General features: G+C 37.6%; 1 protein-coding gene across 1 annotated transcript; it reads left to right on the top strand.

The window, feature by feature from the left end:
- Positions 1–424: 424 nt before the first annotated feature.
- On the top strand, positions 425–6596 carry LOC104222140 (putative nitric oxide synthase). The gene is made up of 13 exons (XM_009773335.2): positions 425–898; positions 1331–1516; positions 2264–2350; positions 2477–2556; positions 2870–2951; positions 3570–3590; positions 3755–3800; positions 4405–4523; positions 5081–5194; positions 5295–5402; positions 5491–5580; positions 6005–6114; positions 6194–6596. Exons 1-13 carry the CDS (start codon positions 485–487, stop codon positions 6441–6443), a joined length of 1707 nt encoding a protein of 568 aa, XP_009771637.1. The 5' UTR covers positions 425–484; the 3' UTR covers positions 6444–6596.
- The last annotated feature ends 13509 nt before the right edge of the window (positions 6597–20105 follow it).

The raw sequence follows: 20105 nt of genomic DNA, 5'->3' as shown, positions 1-20105 counted from the left end.
ATATTGTCACTTAAATTGGAAAAACTCCACCCGCGCATTTAACCCTTCGGGGCCGGGCGCGCAAAAAGGAGGTGTGACAAACCCGAGTCTTAGCTCCAGCATACATGTCTTTAATCACCCTAATATAGTCAACCGGGACCCCTTTATCCTCTAAGCAGCTCCATAAGACCTCCCTATGAACCATATCGTACGCTTTCTCCATAAGCAGTATTTTTATTAGTAGACGCGCTTCTATCGTGGTGTTTTACACATGCTGAGTCCTGGTCAAAAGCAGTGTGTATTAGACACACTTTTAAAAGGTTGAGTGTGTAATATTATTTGTATTCACAACGAATGTATAACGGGGATTTGGTCAATTGTTCCGGTGTCAAGTTATGCATTTTGTCTTTTATAATTAAAGCGGACTATGTAAGAATGACGGTAAATGACCAAATAATATCCTCCTCTTCGAGCTTCCTTTCACAATTGACAGTCTACGTCGACAATGGCGCCTAAACTCCTTGCTCTATCCTCCTTATCTTCCATTTCTCCATTCCGTCTCCCTAATTACCACATTTCAACTCCTAATTCTACACCTAGCAAGCTTAACATCTTCAGATTCCACACTCCTAAACCCAACCTTATCCTCTGCAAATCCACAGAATCACAGACTGTCTCAGAATCCGAACCCGACGGCTATGGAGCTGCCGCTCCGACCCGAGGCGACATATATCTTCAACGCCAACAGGCCGTGGCTGCATCTTCAACGGTGCTAGCCACAACTAAGAAGAAAAAGAAGAAGAAAGATAAAATCTTCAAAATTTCCAACTTGGCTCCTTGCTGTTACGGTTGTGGAGCTCCGTTACACACCTCGGAAGTGGATGCCCCGGGTTATGTTGACCAGGAGACATACGATTTGGTATTATAACTTGGTTGAAATTTCCTAGTTTGTTTGCTAACGCATTCCATGTATTTGTGATAAGGTCTATTTAATCTTGGGACTTGGGAGTTTAATTTGGAGTTTAAGTTGTATGAACAAACAGTGTAAAAGATATTTACACAATCAGGTCATCTATAAGTTAATTACAGGTAAATTTCTATAACAAACATTAACTGGTAACCTGGTAAAAATAGGTTACTAAAAGTGAGAGAAAATATCTTTAAGCTATTGGTATATATAACTTAAATCCTTAATTTGAGGCGTTACAGGACTAAATCATCCAGAAGATTTTAAGTTTGTTAAGTATCATGTTCCCTAAATTTATTAGATTGTTACTGTTGTTTCCCAGATATGGATTGTATGAGTTTACTGCTGATGGTTTCTAACTAATATTTTTCTGGTGGAATATAGAAAAAGAAGCATCACCAGCTTAGAAAAGTTCTTTGTGGACGATGTCGCCTACTGTCTCATGGGCACATGATTACTGCAGTAGGTGGAAATGGAGGTTATTCTGGAGGCAAGCAATTTGTTACTGCAGAAGAGCTTCGAGAAAAGCTGTCTCATTTACGCAATGAGAAAGCTTTGATTGTTAAATTGGTAACCACCCAAAAACTACTCGTTTACCTTCCCTATGAAGTCCTAATAAATTTGTTTGCAATTTCTTAATGATGTTGTAATCTGCGGTGCTGCCAGACTATTATCAATTTGAATTCTTCAACCTGAATCATCTGTTTTAAAATGTAATTTCAAATAATGCGTTGATTGAATATCTAACTATGTTTTTCTATATTCTGTTCAGACTTCACGCAGTTGGCAGATAAAACTTATCCTGGCTGCTTTATTCATATGTTCACTGTCTTACTTGAAGGATTATACTGTTACTCAGCTTTGTCCTGCATTGAATTTGTGGACTATTTGGAATCTTAGATGAAGCTGACAGCCTTGAAACTAGGAAGTAATAGACGAATAATAACAATTTCAAGTAGCATATTTCGTGTAACAAAAATGGAGAATGTAGTTCACCATGAAAAATATTAATCTTTATCTAAGTCATACAAGTGAGTTTCTTGCAATGAAGTCACTGATGAGCAAAGGTTTCATCAATCAACAGTGTTAGAGAAATTAAGCTCTTATCTAATGGCTTGAAGAGTTACCATCCAACCTCGTGAAAGCTTGTATTTTAGTCTTAAGATTGATCGCACTGGTGTTGATTACTATGTTGAAACCAAGAAATGTAGTTGTTGGCTCTCATTTTGTCTGTTCATGTCGTCGACTACTAAACGCTTGTTTATTTGTGTTTTTTTTTTTTGCGTTCTATGTGCTTTCATGGATCATCACATGTAGGTTGATATTGTAGACTTCAATGGCAGTTTTCTGGCTCGTGTCCGAGATCTTGCCGGTGCAAATCCCATAATTTTGGTTATAACTAAGGTAATAATAGCAACTAAGTAATATGCAGTTTATGCTACCATTGTTTCTGCTTAAATGCTAACATTGTAGAAGCAATACTTACTAGGTTTGAATTCCAACTAACATCTCTCTCTATTTCACTTAAAGGTGGATCTTCTTCCAAAAGAAACTGATCTTAATTGTGTTGGTGACTGGGTTGTGGAGGCCACGATGAAGAAGAAGCTTAAGTAAGTTTGAGGTGTATTATGTATCCTTTATATATTAGATTTGTCGGTACGTGCAATAGGAGTTATAGCTTCAGCTTGGGTTAGTTGGCGTGCTTCTTTTGAGATTCCTAATTGTCAGTTAGTCATCTATAACCAGCATTGCTTTTCATCATCCTTTTGGAGATCATGTTCACTTGCAATACTTTGATTATCACCTTCATGTATATTAATTTTCAACTAGTGGTTCTAGTTAAGGTAAATGTCACGTCAGATTTCTACTCCCGAGAACAAAAGGATGAGATAAGAATCTAAAATAGCATGCTCCTTTTTGCAGTGTTCTGAGCGTTCATTTAACTAGTTCAAAGTCATTGGTTGGAATCGCTGGGGTGGTGTCAGAAATCCAAAAAGAAAAAAAGGTCAGTTTCTTCTCTATGAAGATGTAAGATTTCAATTTTCTATTCTGGATAAAACTGCCTTGGTTTTGTGCGTATCCCCCAAAAGAAAAACCACAGATTTTCTGGAACTACTATATCATGGTTTATGCTAGTGCATTCATTACTAGATAAGCTGATAAATAAATAGACATTTCTCGTGATTCTGTTTGACGGGTCTCTTTAGACAGTTAACTAGGAAAGAGGTTGTGTCGGAATACGTAGTAATAAAGACACCTAATGGAATCAAATCAATCTCCTTAAGTAAAAGATCAACCCATCTTTCTAGTAACTTGCATTAATGGCTTGTTAATTCTTTCTAATAAAATTAGATATCTTGTGATCATTATTCATTACTTGGAGAGTCAAATTCCAATTTGAAATAGTCTTTTCTTAGACAATACAGTATTTCTGGATGGTGCATCAAGCCTAATTGTTTGTTCTGTCAGCTTTTGTGTGAACCTTTTCTTTTTTAGTTTGAAGGATCTATATTACTTTCTCAAGGAACTTTCTTCCTGCTTAAACAAACATATGATAGGCTTACTTTTAGCTTCTTCGCGTCATTTTAGGGTTTACTAATGTTCTGTTAATATTTTCCTGCAGGGAAGGGATGTATACATTCTGGTTAGTGAGCTTACAAACCACTGGACTGAGATTTATCAGAAACTTGGAACGTGATGATTAGTCACATTTTCTTGTGTTGTGCTGGGTCTTTATGAATTCTTCACTTTAGTTCTTAGTGGTTTGGAATCAACTTACGTAAATGTCAAGTGCTACTGAATTTTCAGGGCTCAGCAAACGTGGGAAAATCTGCATTCATCAATGCGCTGTTAAGTAAGTCTTTTATGAACTCCTGTATTCATCAGGCTGTAGGGGTTCAATTTAGTACATAGGTTTAGTTCTTTATAGTGTTTTTTTCTTTTTTGGGTCAACTGCAGTATCCGAGTTGCAATGCATAATCCCTTAGATTTGGTTGCTAGTGCTGTAATTTTCAGCTTTTTCTTATTGTTTTCCTATGTCACTTTAAACAAGAGCAGCTCCTAGTATGTATGGTCCTAGAATGTATCTTGAGTTGGAAATGATGTTCTGCAGAATCACTAGAAAGATCCAATCAACTACTTTGCCTACACAACATAACCTCATATGCGGATGTGCTTTTTCCATTACTTCCAACAGCATTCTTTTAGTTATCAATTTCTTCTTATTTAATAGATTACTAATATAAACTTTTACCATGCAATGGTTGCTTCATTTTTCCAATGAAATCTTGATTTGACCTGTATTAATGTGCTACCTTTATATGGCAAATTGGGAACTACTAGTAATTTTCAGTCTTCTCTTTTAAATGTATGCTGCTTCTTTAAACCTGCTCTTTCCAATGCTTTGATCTTTCTTTTTTGTCTGCTATTAATATATCTTACTACGACTGTGTAATCAGATACGATGTCATATAATGACCCAGTTGCAGCCACTGCACGAAAATACAAACCAATACAATCAGCTGTTCCTGGAACTACACTGGGTCCAATCCCAATTGATGCTTTCCTTGGTGGTGGGGTAAGTATATCTCACTCTAGCAACTGATCATTCAACTCCTTTAAGTGATAGTTTTTGATATGGTTTTTGAATTACTGGGTGAAATGGAAAGGTAAAAGTGTGGTTCTTGAATCTTAAAGAGGTAGAGATCCTATCGAACTCTTATTAAACTCGTGGGAAATTAATTTGTGATTAAGAATTCCCTCCCCCCCCCCCCAAATCTCGAGTATTTAGTTCAACAGTGAAACTCTATTAGAATAGTATTAAAACTTCGACCAAAACTTCAGGCTGCTCATAACTTTTTCGAGTCTCAAACGAAGCCCAGGAAACCACACCTACACATCGCTGATGATAGGGATGACAAAATCAGTTTTGAAATAATGATAAGGAGTAACAATAGATAAAGACATTACTCGAAGTCACCATAGCTATTGTCCTTAATTTTTTGCTAAATGAATCCTAACTTTCTTCTCTTTTTATTTTTATTTTCAATGTTAAAAGATGAATACTTCATAGATTGACGATTCTTCCAATGTGAGTGAAATTTTAACAGTTTCTATGCGCTTATTACAATATAGAAAGTGTATGATACTCCTGGAGTCCATCTTCATCATAGGCAAGCTGCAGTTATTCACGCAGAAGATCTCCCCACTCTTGCTCCTCAAAGTCGTCTCCGTGGTCAAGCTTTTCCAGTATGTTCTTTCTCCAACATTTGCTTTAGGAGATTTTTGTAACCAAATGTGATGTGAATTAAGTATTTTCCTCTCTTTTCTGGTTTTCTGATGTAACTAGAGTTCTGGGCTAAACTTGGAGTCACAGATAGCTGACCGAGTGAGATCAAGTGGCTTGAGTGGATTATCAATATTTTGGGGAGGCCTCGTGCGAATCGATGTTTTGAAGGTTTCTCATAAAAATCTTGTCTCTTTTGCATATATTAACAGTCCCATTCAGTAATTGTCAATTGATGGTCACTTTGATATTACTTCAGGTTCTCCCGGAGACTTGTTTGACATTCTATGGACCCAAGGCGTTGCAACTTCATATGGTGCCTACTGAAGAAGCAGATGAGTTCTACCAGGTGATGCCAAACTCTCATATTTTATACCTGCCTTTGACCTTTCCGGGATATTGACAGCAGTGTAAAACAAAAAGAAAAGAGCGCTGCACCAGCAAGTACAGAATATACAGCAGTATGGAAGTTCCTTCAATATATTTTCTTTTGAAGGAAAAGAGTGTTGCATAAAGGAAAAGTGAGATATAGAATTCATGATTTCATATTCTTTTTGTTCCAAAAAGAGACTTCAGTATCATTTGCCAGACCCTTGCTTACATTCATGATGATTTCATCATGAGCATTTAACTCAAAACCTTAAACAATAGATAGAGTAGTCAATTATCTGTAAATCCCTTTAGAAATTTTTATTCAACTGATATAGAACATGGTATATCACTACCCTTTTTCCATATGTACTTTGCGTTTGAAACATCTCTCATTGTTGCAGAGAGAACTAGGAATTTTATTGACACCGCCGACAGGAAAAGAAAAGGCAGATGGCTGGATGGGACTTGAAACAAAGCGCCAGTTACAAATTAAATATGAAGATATTGAGAGGTGAGCACATTCATGTCTATAACTGTGGCACTATCTGGACGTCTAATATGCTTATTTTTTTGCTAATGTGTCTCTATAGACCTACCTGCGATGTGGCTATATCTGGTCTTGGATGGTTCTCTGTTATACCAGTTAACAAATCAGTCGGAACATCTGATCCGGTTTCAGAAGTTACAGCTGGAGAGCTAACCTTTGTTGTCCATGTTCCGAAGCCAGTAGAGATTTTTGTTCGACCTCCTCTACCAGTTGGCAAAGCTGGAGGACAGTGGTATGACTACAGGGAGTTGACAGAGGAGGAATCAGAAGTTAGACCCAAATGGTTTTTCTGATTGTTACTAGTCCTGTTTGAGTTTAATTTCTGTATATTGATGGGTCAGCTAGATGATAACTACATTTAATTGTCCATAGAAAATTGGAGTGTTATCTGTAAAATAAAGCACGTTAGCTGTGGCAAGAGGTTATAAAACAGTGGTTAAATTGAAGGGTATATGGGGGAGAATATGGGTCGGATACCAGGTAATATTAAAATGAACAGGGTAAAAAAATGGGGATGGGTCATTTTAATCCTGTGAAGCCATATGGCAGTCCGTCCAATTGAATGCTATATTTGAATGATAGTATAACGATAACATGATCAAATAGTGGAATGGAGGTAAATTTTAAATTATTTTTAATACTGCAGAGGTATATTTAACCATTTTCCGTATAATTAAATACTCTTGAAATCGATTCAGACTGCTTCAAGTCTTCAACCCAAATATATATTGTGCGTGTGGTATGAGAAACTTCCATGCTACTTCTTTTGCAAATGACCCTGGGAGGGGATATCTATAAATTTGGCGATCTTCTAATCTCTAACATACACCAAACTAAAGGGATTATAGATCTGACTTCCTAGTACTCTGTACAGTAACACTGTTATAACTTGAGGGGGACTGATGCAATTAGTCAAAGTCGATGGAAATTGTTAATCTAGGAGCTAGGCTCGAAGAAGATGATAGCTAGCTCAGGGGACTATCGAGAGAATTAGCTGAGAGAAGCTGTCAGAAGAGAGAATAGAGTGATCTTTATTAATGAATGCCTCCAATAATAATGTAGTAATGTATTTATATCACAATTATTGAAAGTGATGACCTACTACTATTCACTCTATAGTAAATTCTAACTAACTTGTAACTAACTCAATGACACCTATAACTAACTCAATGCCAGCTGCTTTATTCATTTTCTTTTGCATTCTTGCACTTGCATCAGTACCCCTCCTTAAAGATGATCCTTGTCCTGAAGGATGGAATGCAGGAAATTTGTATTGTAATTCAGTCAAATACTCACAAGTAGCCTGTGCAGCATCCATATTTATCCATTTTACTAACACCTAACAAACAATTTTGTTGCCTCTCTAAACCATCCTCCTTTCAAGAACAAACTCAGGCAAGGGACAATAGGGACTTGAAAGATGGAAAACTAGTGGATGGTTGATGGTAGTAGGAACCTCAAGACATCTTTTGAGTTGAGAAATATGAAAGGTTGGGGTGAATCAGAACATCATCGGGTAATAATAACTTTTAGGCAACAACACCAATCCTTTCAACAATAAGATAGGGACCAAAATGCGTGGTTGCTAGTTTGTTGAAAGGCCTGATAGCAACTAAGATTTGTCTGTAAGGCTGAAGCTTCGAGTGGACCCAATCACCCACCTCAAAACACTTATTTGTCATGTGCTTATTAGCAATATCCTTTATCCTTTGAATTTCAGCAACTGAATCACTGCCTTCTCTCGCCTCCAAAGATCTGTCGACCATCTCAGGTGGCTTCACCAAGAAGATAGGGCAGGCAGATGGGAGGCTTTTGACCATACAAGACTTTATAAGGAGTGCATCTAATTGTTGTATGATAGGACGTATTATACTACCATTCTGCTAAAGCCAAATAAGAAGACCACTCATGAGGTTTGTCAGAGCAAAAACACCTTAAGTAGTCTCCAAAGTTCTGTTCAAAGCCTTTGGTTGACCATCAGTTTGAGGATAGTAAGCAGTTGATCTCTCCAATTGAACACCTTGGAATGTGAAAAGTTCTTGCCAGAAATTACTAAGGAAAACAGGATCTCTATCACTTGTTAAAGTAACAGGCATGCCATGAAGTTTAAAAATATTATCCAAGAAACATTGGGCTACATATTGGGCAGTATAATGGTGGGACAAGGCCATGAAGTGGCCATACTTGCTCAGTCTGTCAACCACAACCAAGATCACTTCCTTGCCATTGGATTTGGGTGAACCCTCAATGAAATCTAAGCATATATCAGTCCAAACTCCTTCAGGAATTGGCAAGGGTTCCAGTAATCTAGGAGATGCAGCAGCATCATATTTGTGCACATCAAACTTGTTGTTGTAAGTTCTGGTATCTTGGCTGAGAGCTTTCCAAAAGAATAAGGACTCCAGTCTTTTAATGGTAACATCCATGCCAAAATGACCTCCTCGAGGAGTTGCATGCCATATTTTAATAATGGTGTTCCTCAATTGCACATTGTCTCCAATCACAAGTCTGCCCTTCTACGTTAACGGATTGTTACACCAAGTATATGACTTATAGGGTTGTTTTTGGAGTTTTGCAATCACCATTTGGTAATGCTGGATCAGTGAGCCAAGTGTTCTGAATCTGAATGAACAAAGAATCATTTGGAGTTAGCAGGGAAATAGCTAACAACTCAGTATCAGGTTTTCTGGACAAAGCATCTGTAGCCTTGTTTTCCACCCCTTTTTTATATGGGAAAAAGGCCATTATTGCCCCTGTACTATTGAAAATAACGCATGTTTGTCCCCATTTCAGTTTACGTTCAATACCCACTCTACCATTAACAAAGTTGATTTAATTGCCCCTAACACTAACAGATGGTCGATGTGGCAGCTGATCCACTCCATTTTTTCCAAGTCAGCTGTCAAGTCAGCTTTCCATTAAGTTGAAAGCCCCAAATCGACTCCCAAATTAGATTGACCTAATTTCACTCCTAAAATTTTGACCCATAACCCATAATTGGTTGTTCACAAAGTCCAATAAAGTCCTAATGCCATAATCACCTTCTTTTTCATTGTATGTACCAGAAGGACCATTAACTATCAATTGTTGGACTCCTATATACGCCAGATTAGAAACATATTCATCCACTAATCATTATAGGAAAGCAATTCACAGTCAAAACTTTTCTTGGTGTACAAAAATTTATGGGTTACGGGTCAAAATTTTGGGAGTGAAATTGGGTCGATCTAATTTGGGAGTCGATTAGGGGCTTTCAACTTAATGAAAAGCTGACTTGGAAAAAATAGAGTGGGTCAGCTGCCACATCGACCATCTGTTAGGGTTAGGGGCAGTTAAATCAACTTTGTTAATCGTAGGAAGGGTATTGAAGGTAAAGTGAAATGGGGGACAAACGTGCATTATTTCCAATAGTACATGGACAATAATGGCCCTTTTCCCCTTTTTATATTCAATAGAGAAATCAAAGGCCATGAGTTTTGAAATACCATCCACTTGAAAATCAGTATGAACATTCTGATCTAACAGATGCTTTAGTGCCTTCTGACATGTTTTCACAATGAATGGTCTTCCCGGCAAGTAGTGACACTATTTGGTGACTGCAAAAATGAGAGTCAGAAGTTCCCTATGATAAACTAACATTGCTTGATGTCTAGAGGCTAAGGACTTACTTTTGTAAGCTATAGGATGCCTCTGTTGCATCAGGACTACTCTCATTCCTTTCCTACTAGCATCAGTCTCTACAACAAATGGCCTCAAACCCCCTCAGTTGTTTGATATTACATGGAACATGCCAATATTGTACATCCACTATCTTCTTAGGATCAGTTGAAACTATCTGAACACGGATGAAGTGACCTAAGTATTCTACCTTAGGCACATCAAATGCATACTTAGCCATCTTAGCATACAACTGATATTGTCGTATCAGTTCAAAGACGGCCTTCACATGATCAGCAAGAGCATAGATACTTCTACTGTAGATCAAGATATCATCAAAAACACTAGGACTAACTTCCTCAATAAAGGTTTAGAAACACAATTCATAAGACTCTGAAATGAAGATGGAGCATTAGTTAGCCCAAAAGGCATAACTAAGAACTCATAGTGACCTTCATGAGTTTTGAAAGTTGTTTTGTGGGTATCCTACTTTGCCATTCTTGGCGGGTGGTAACCTGCTCTCAAATCTATCTTAGAGAACATAACTGCACCTCCCAATTCATCAAGAAAGTCCTCAATAATGGGTATAGAAAACCTCTATTTTAAAAGGCATAATTGGATCTCGCTCGGGGCTCGCCCTGGGGCGGAGCACTCGTAAAACGTCATTGGGCTTAGTTCCATGACACTTACGCTTCGGCCGTCGGAGCTTACGCCCCGGACACGCCCAACACCCAGCGTACTGGGTTCGCCTAATAGAACTTTATGCAATTGCGTGTAACTAACCTTGTAAATCCTCAAATTTTCTTAATAAATTATTGACTATTCAAAATTACTTTTTTCTTAATCTTAAATCATTAAGTTGAGAGTACTTTATGTCATAATTAAAAGAAAAATTATTGCACGTTATCTACTAAGACTGCTATGATAGTAAATTTTAAATAAATCTTTTATTTAAAAAGTATTTGTTTATTAACTTTTGTTATGTCTTTAATATATAATAATCCATAAAAAAAATTATAATTATTTTCCTAAATATTTTTTTCTACGTTTACGAGATACAATACTTATTAATTTAATAACTCAATATTAGCTAGTAACTATTTACAAATAATTAGTTATTATGGTATAGTATGGTGAATTATGTGTCCCTTTATTAACTTGTTGAAACTTAAAAATAAATGATGCTAGAGAATCATATTTAAATTGTGGATTATGTTTTTATATAAATTCTCTTTCAAATAGAAAGTATATTAATAAAAGGAGTATTTTAAAAAAATGTCAAATTATAATATCGAAATTCTTTTAAGATTCTTTACTCCTTAAGAGATACATATAAGATTTAGTATCGAATACATTACTTTTGATGTTTGAATTGTAACGACGTTGCATCTAATTTGCATATTATGATATATCTCATCCTTTTCGTATTATTCATAGTTGAATTATAATTTATAAATATTTTAAATAGATTATTTGTTATAATTTTGTGATTTTAATGTGATCTTTATATATTTTTTTAAATTTTATACTATCTTAAAATTCTTGAAATTAGTAAAATTTAAAGATCCTTGGGACTTACGCCCCATGTCTCAAGGCTTACGCCTCGCCTCGTCAGAGGTAAAATGCCTCGTCTCACGCCCTCGCCTTTTAAAACATTGTAGAAAACTTGTCTTTGACTGTCACGTGTTTCAGTTGTCACGACCCAAAAATACAACTAGTCGTGATGGCACCTAACCGAACCCGCTAGGTAAGCCAATTAACAATAATTCAATTTAAATGAGATTACTGAGAAATAAATGATGAAATAACTGATCTTTTATACAACAATCTAAGGATGAGCTTCTAAGATTTAGATTTTACAAAACTGGTATGAAATAAGTACATCATCTATTCGAAATATACATAAATGGATTTATAAATCTAAAGCTACCAAGAACAAGAGGCAGTTATAACCGGAACGCAGGTACATCTTCAATGCCAGCTCCCGCCATACACATCAACATCAACTCCAAAATCTGCACGCAAGGTGCAGAGGTGTAGTATGAGTACAACCGACCTTATGTACTCTATAAGTAAAAAAACCTAACCTTAGGTTGAAAGCAATGACGAGCTTGGACAACGGTCAGAGTCCAACACCAATAGCCAAGAACAACTAGTAACAATATAATAAAAGTAGTACAAGCAATAACTCAAAGATAGGATGCTCAGCTCGTTCCCAGTTATGAAAAATATGCATGCTTCGGGTATAACAGTAAAACACAATTTTTTTACCGAAATCACCAAAATATGGGTATATCAAAAAACTGTGATTTTTCCCAGAAACTTTAAACAACAGATAAGATGTTTTATTATCATATAGCATGAGAAAAGTACACCTCTATGCCTATATGTCAATGTGCGCGTGAAGCCATGAATGTCACAATACCGTTTAGCATGAGGAAATGCATCTCTATGCCTACATGCCAAGTATGCATGTCAAATGTAATGCATCACAATGATGAACTCATGTACTCACACCCTCAGAATACTCAATCTCACTGTCTCACACTCAATCACTCGACATTCGGTACTTGCGCTCACTACTGGTATGTCAGACTCCGGAGGGGCAGATCTCGCCCAAGCGCTAATATAAGCCAACATAGCCTACGGCGCGCGTGCAACTCGATCCCATCATGAATCAATAAAACTTATTACAGCTGCAGCCCGATCCCATAATGAATTAATAATACATGTTGCGGCGTGCGACCCAATCTCATCATGAATCAATAAAACCCGTTGCGGCGTGTATCCCGGTCCTATAAATATCACTCATAATCTGGCCCTTATGGCCCAACTCAGTCATCAATCTCTCCAGTCTCTCGGGCTCACAAATCTCATGCCAATCAGCCCAAATAATGATAATATGTTGTGACAACAAATGATAACAAAGACTGAGATATGATATGCAAATGGATGAATATGACTGAGTATGTAATTGCAATTTAAGCAAATAATTCAACAATAGAGATGAACTCAGTGGTCCAAACAGAATAAGCATATAGCCTAAATATGATTTTTAACATGATTCATATCTTATACAATCAAACAAATAGGAAGAACATGGATGTAACAAGATATAAAAGCAAAACAAGTCCGTTCATAGTCTAATAGTCAGCTAAAATCATTATTTCCTCGGTGTATGCCCACACGCTCGTCACCTAGCATGTGCGTCACCTCAATACATCTTTTATAACACAGTTCCCTGGGTCAAATACCCTCAAATCCAAGTTTAGATATGTTACTTACTTCGAACAAGCCGAATCCAATACCGAACAAGCCAAACAATACTCTAGAAACGCCACCCCATGCGTACCGACCTCCGAATGGCTCAAACTAGCCAAAATAAACTCAAGAACATCAAACAATGCTAAAGGGAAAAAACCAATCGATAAAGGTCGAATCTTTAATCAAAAGCCTAAGTCAACCAGAAAGTTAAATCCGGGCTCGTGCCTCGGAACCTAACAAAACTCACAAAATGTGACAACTCATTCAATTATGAGTCCAACCATACTAGTATCACTCAAATCCGACTTCAAATCGATGTCCAAAACTCAAAAAATCACTTTATGAAATTTTAGACAAAAAAACCCCAATTTCTCTTTTGAAATCATCAATCAAATGCCAAAAATGAAGATGGAATTACGAAATAAAATTAATACCGAGTAGAACATACTTATCCCATTTCATGTGGTAAAAATCGCCTCAATCCGAGCTCTATATCTCAAAATATGCTAAAACGCCTGAAAACTCTGAAAATAGAGTACTTACAATCAGTGGACGAATTTATGAATCACGATCGCCAAGAAGAAAAATTACACTGCCATGAAATACTCTACGCGTTTGTGAGCCTCCTCATGCAAACGCGATGGCCACAAATGCCAAGTCTCCGTGAATGAGGACTGACCCACGCGAACGCGTAAGAGAATCACCATCTCCGAGCTCCCCGTCTCAACACTACATGATAGCGGTTTGTCCTTCGCGAATGCGGTGCACCAGTTCCCTTAACTAAACGAACGCGAAGCAGAAAATCCCAGCTCCAGAATTTACCTTATGTGATCGTGTCTTCATCTTCGCAATCGCGAAGAACAATTGAGGCAACAGACACCAGCAGAAACCAACAATGAAAATATGAAGAAAAATGGTCCGAAATCAATTTGAAACACGCCCGAGCCCCTCGAGATCCCGTCTGAACATACCAACAAGTACCATAACATAACACGGATCTACTCGAGGTCTCAAATCACACATAACAACATCAAAATCACGAATCGCACCTCGAATCGAACTTAATGAGCTTTTGAACTTTCAACTTCCAAAATCTCGTGCTGAACCATATCAAACCAACTCGAAATGAACTCAAATTTTGTACACAAGTCCCAAATAACATGACAAGGCTATTCCAATTCCATAAACTATAATTCGAATCCGATATCATTAAAGTCAACTCCCGGCCAAACTTATGAACATTCTAAACCTTCAAATTTTCAATTTTCGCCAAAATAGTGCCGAAACCTTTTAGAAATATCCAAATGCAAAATCAGGGCATACACACAAGTCCAAAATCACCATCCGGACCTAACAAAACCATCAAAATTCCAATTCGAGGGCAAATACTTAAAAATCAAACTTGGTTAACTCTTCCAACTTAAAGCTTCAAACATGAAATTCATTCGTACAAACTAATTTGAATCACCTGAAAACCAAAATTGACGATACACACAAGTCATAATATACCATACGGAGCTATTCATGTCCTCAAACCACCGAGCGAAGTACGAATGCTCAAAACGACCGGTCAGGTCGTTACATCAGTTCCATATAGTCAATGCATAGCCTCCAATTACCATCTTTTTTCCTTACCAACACAACAAGTGACGCATAAGGACTAGTACTATGTTGAATCACCCCTTGGTCCATCATTTATTGAACTAGCTTCTCAATAATATCCTTTTAACTCCAAGATATCTATATGGTCTCTTGTTCACAGGTTTTGCAGATTTTATCAAAGGAATTTTGTGGTCAAAAGAGAATCTATGAGGAGGTAAGGTAGTGGGCACTTCAAAGATACCTGAATACTGCTTGATGAGAGTATCTAAAGCTGGTGTGAGTTCAGCTTCCTGTGTAGCTTGTATGTTATGGCATTGCACTTCTTCTGCATCTATATCCATTAGTGAAATCATAAAAAAATGAGCTTTTGAGTCCTTTAGTTTAGGTAAGGAAATGGCTTTAGTTGATTTAAGTTGGTTGTTAGCACCTCTCAGTACATGCTTCTTGCCTTGATGCACAAACTCAGTGGTTCTATTTCTGAAGTCAAACAGGATTCTTCCCAAAGTACTAAGCCACTGAACTCCCAGTACATATCCATATTCCCTAATGGTAACAGCAGGAAGTCTGAAGAGAATGTTGTCCCTTGTAGTAATCATTGCAAGTTCCTGCATACAACAACAATCTGTAAGTTCCTACCATCAGCCACACTGATGGATTGCTCCATTATAGAGCTAGATTGACACCCGAATTTCTTAGCAACTTCCTGGTCAGTGAAATTGTAGGTACTCCATGTATCAATCAGAACATGTTAGGGCCTCTTCTCATGATACCAGTGAATCTGATTGTTTGATAACCGGACACCCCAGTAAAAGCATGCAGAGATATAGTCATGAACTCATTGCTAGATTCTACAATCTCTTAGATCAAAACATCATCTTCTACTTGTACTACTGTAGTCATTTCCTCATCTACCACATCCACCATAAACAACTGCTTCCTAGACTTAAATTTATGTCTCATTCCATATTTTTCAACACGGAAGAAGCAAAAGCCCTTGGCTCTTTTTTCATCCATCTCAGCAGCAGTTAGCCTTCTACCTGGCATGTTAGGTTTGTTTGAGTTGATATCAACATTTCTTTGGTAAGTGGAGTTTGGTGCAACATGTTTTTGGTAATTATATGGTTTGAAAGAAGTAGGGGTAGGTAAAATATAATTGGAATTAGATTGAAAAGGTCTAGAAATAGGGTTCAAACCCCATATTTTAGCTTGGGCATCAAAGACTTCTTCCTATAATCTGGAAATTTTATAGGCTTGCATTAATGTTCTTGGTGCTTGTATTCTTACAACTTTATTCACTTATGGTTCTAGACCCCGTAAAAACAACTAATGGCATTCTCACTTGTTAGATTAACTACAATTAATAATCTATCAAATTCTGCTTGGTATTCCTTAACCCCATCAGTTTGACCCAAATTTTTTGAAGGCTTCCATGGGATCCTCAGAATTATCACCAAATCTTTCATTTAAAGTCAGTACATATTCAATCCATGATAAATCCAATGTAGAAGTTTGTACCTTCACATAAGACTTATGCCAAGCAATGACATCACCATCCATATGAATGGAGGCCACCTTTACCCTTTGTTCAAAATAAATTTCATCCATAGAAAAGTACCGAACGACCTTGTACAACCATGTACACAAATCTACACCAGAGAATCGAGGAAAATCTAATTTTGAGAATCGAATAAAGGAATTACCATGTCCTGATGAGCAGAACCACTATGTGACTCCTTGTTCCTCACCTCCATTGATTCCCCTCTGTTGATCGAAGATTCGACTACAATTTGTTCCATTCCCCTTTGAGTGATAATCCCGATAGCCTCTTTAAGCCTTAACAATTCCATATGCTTACGAATTCCTTTCATTCATACTCATCATGCCATTCATTACCTTTTGTAACTGCTCTTGAATCTGTGATAGTTTTTCCTTCATTTCATCAACTAGTTTGTCTTGATTTTTACTGCGAGTCATCATTGATTATGCCGAGTGTCACACCTCCTTTTTCCGCACCCGGGGGGCGCAGGGGAGTTTTTTCCAATTAAAGGACAATCGAAACGGGATTGGTTTAATTATTTTAGAGTCGCCACTTGGGAGATTTAGGGTGTCCCAAGTCACCAATTTTAATCCCGAATCAAGGAAAAGAATGACTCTATATTACAGTCTGCGTACCAGAAATCCGGATAAGGAATTCTGTTAACCCGGGAGAAGGTGTTAGGCATTCCCGAGTTCCGTGGTTCTAGCACGGTCGCTCAACTGTTATATTTGGCTTGATTATCTGATTTTATACAAACGTGAACTTATGTGCCAATTTTATCTTTTAACCGCTTTTATCATTCACTGTTATTTTTATAGGACTTGCAACGTCGTGAAAACATGTCTCGAACCACGTTACATCAATGCACCCGTGGTTATTGACATATCTCGACTCGGTTGAGATTTGGATTGGGTCACATAAATGTGCACCCGAATTAAGAAAAATAAATTATTTAAGACGCGCCTAAAGCAACTAACGTATGGTTGTTTTGGGGAAGGCCGTAAAATTTGCTAAACGGCATGTCCCGAATTCTAAGTATTTTTAATATATATGCATTTAGAGGGCCCCGCAGCTTCTACATTTTTGTTTGTCGAGGCTCGTCTCATTTATTATTAAAAGGAATTTACAACGTCATGAAAATGCATCTCGGGCCACGCCACAATCAATGCGCCCGTGACTAAAGACATATTTCGACTCCGTTGAGATTTGGATTTGGGTCACATAAATGTGCACCCGAGTTTAGGGAGATAACATTATTAAAGGCGCGCCTAAAGCAACTAGCGCATTATTATTTTGGGGTAGGGCCGTGAAATTTACTAAACGGCCCGTCCCGGAATCTAAGTATTTAATACATATATTTTGCGAGGGCTCCACAATCTATACATTTTTTATTTTTGGCGAAGCTTGTCCCGTTTTTTTTATTTTTTATTTTATTATTATTATTATTTTTTATATATATTTTTAAAAGGATGCCATTTTTACGCCTTTAACAATGCTAAACCTTACGGCTTTTTCACAACTACAATCTCATAACTTGTCAAGATTTGATAAAAGAAGTTAAGCGAATGAGTGTTTCGGGCGTAGCAACAACAGGTACTAATACTAATTTTGTCCAAATAAACTAAGACAATAATAACATAACACATTGAACGTAAATAATAACAATACTAATCTTGGGACTACTAATACAACTAAATCAAATGACATCAAGTAAACATTAATAACATAACACAAAAATGAACTAAAATGCATACGGTGAAACATAAGCAGAAAATTATCATATCAATTGATATATTGCAACTTCAAACATTCAACGTAAAGTTTATTTATCTAATACATCGAGGTTTACTAACCTTTGCACCTCGACAAACTCAGAACGACAAACACGATTCCGACGGAACCTCGGACAGCACCTCGACGTACCGGACCTCGACGAACCAAAGTCGACCTCTACGGAAAACAGAAAACTCGGCCAAACAGGATCGAAGCAACCCACCGTTGCTCGGAAACGCAGCTATGACTGCTTGGAGGTTGACGACGTTGAACTAAAATGGCGGACTGGTTCTGGAGGTTGACGACGATGGTTTCGACTGGTTTTACGTCGAAGGTTGGGGGTTATGGCGTCGGGGCAGGTGGTCGACGAGGACGCTAGTTTTAGGGTGTAAGACTGGTTGGTTTGGACAGTGAGGGTTTCCGGTGGTTTTTTTTTGTAGGGTTTGCGAAGCTGATGGAGGTGGCGTTGGAGGAGTTGGGTTAAAGGGTGGCTTCACGGTGGTCGAAGGCCGGTCGCGGTGGTGTGCCTGCAGGTTTTGGGGTCGGGCTTGGTTTGGTTTTGTGGGTTTTTCAGTAGGGTTCGTTAGTGGTGGTATTCTCGGCGTTGGTGAAGGTGACGGAAGGGGGCTGTTTGGACGGTGTCGGAGGGTGGTTGTTTGGACAGGAGGAGGAGGTTGCCGGTGCTGGGGGGTCCGGTCGTCGTGAGTTTTTTCAGACCTGCTTTTGGGCTTTCTCCTTCTTCTTCTCAAAGAAGAAGAAAGATAAACAGTATCCTGCAAAAAAATTCAACGTCCTCCCGTTCGTTTTTTTTTCTTTTCAATTTTTCCCCTGGTTCTTTTTGTCCGTTTTTATAATACAATGCCCATGAAAATGAGCCCCACGCGTGGTGGGGTTCGAGGCATATGTCCCCCACGCGTGGTGGGGTTCCCCACGTGTCCTGGACACTGTTTATTATGGGCTAGGTCCGAAAATTAGACCTAAAACCGGGTAGTTTAAACCCGAATATTATTCTTTTGCCCGGACCCGAGAAATAGGAACACGTTGCTTAACTAGTCCTATGTAAGCAAAATAACTACCAAAAATAAGACTAGTATTTAAACAAAACTATATCTTTTAAATATTTTTCAAGGTTTAAAAATAGCTACAAAATATTAATAAAACTATTTTTTGTAATTTTCGTTTTTAAATATTAAGATAAAATATGAGGTAATATTTTTGTATTTTTTCAAAGTTAAAAATGCCTATAAAACTTTAATAGAATTATTATTTTTGTATTTTTCGAAATTATATAAGGTATAAAAATAAAGTGCAATTTTTGTATTTTTCAAGTTTATGAGAAATACATAAACTAAAATTATATATATATTTTTTGTGATTTTCTTTTTTTGCAACGAAATAAAGTAAAAATAGTTAAAATTGCTATACTAGTCCTAAATTAGATATTTAAGCTTAAGAACGTAAAAATTCCCGGGGAGGGTCAAAAATCACGTGCTTACAGCTGCCCCTCTTTGACTGGAAACACGAAGAGTTTTCCGACAAAGAACGACTAGACGTGTTTTTGACCCGACCATTACTTGGACGGACTACACTTAAGGAAAGGGAGGGAATGTGACCGAGCCCTGGTATCTGAGCTGCCTACATATCCTTGGTTATACAGGAATCAGGCCACGTGTAGTTCGGAAATGAGAGAGATAGTGAAGTGTACCGAGGTGGAGAGCCGATCGAGGTGCCGTTCCGTCGAGGTTCCGGTCCGCGGTCCTGTCATTACAACAAAAATGAAAACTGAAAAAGACTAACTAAGCCTATCAGCTACTAGTTACAAGGATTCCTATCTCTTAAGTCTTCTGAAACTTGGTCTTGAGTCTTGAATGGTGCTTCATACAGACTTTGGATTTGAATCTTGATACTTGCTAGTTGTAGGCGCTAGTTCTTGAACAGACCACATTTGTTCTCCACTTCCGTATTTTTCTCCCTTTTTGTTTTTCTTCTTTTTCTTCTCTTTTTGTTTTTGTTTTTGTTTTTGTGACTAGCTTTTGTTGACCCTCTCAGACTGTTGACTCGCATTCTTGGGGCGAGCTTCTTGTTGCTTCTATCTTGGATTGAGTGCTGGGGACTTCTATCG

Source organism: Nicotiana sylvestris, chromosome 3 (genome assembly GCF_000393655.2).
Source record: "Nicotiana sylvestris chromosome 3, ASM39365v2, whole genome shotgun sequence".
In the NCBI taxonomy this organism is placed as follows: domain Eukaryota; kingdom Viridiplantae; phylum Streptophyta; class Magnoliopsida; order Solanales; family Solanaceae; genus Nicotiana; species Nicotiana sylvestris.
The sequence above is the reverse complement of the archived record's forward strand: the minus strand, read 5'-3'. Positions and strand labels throughout refer to the sequence as shown.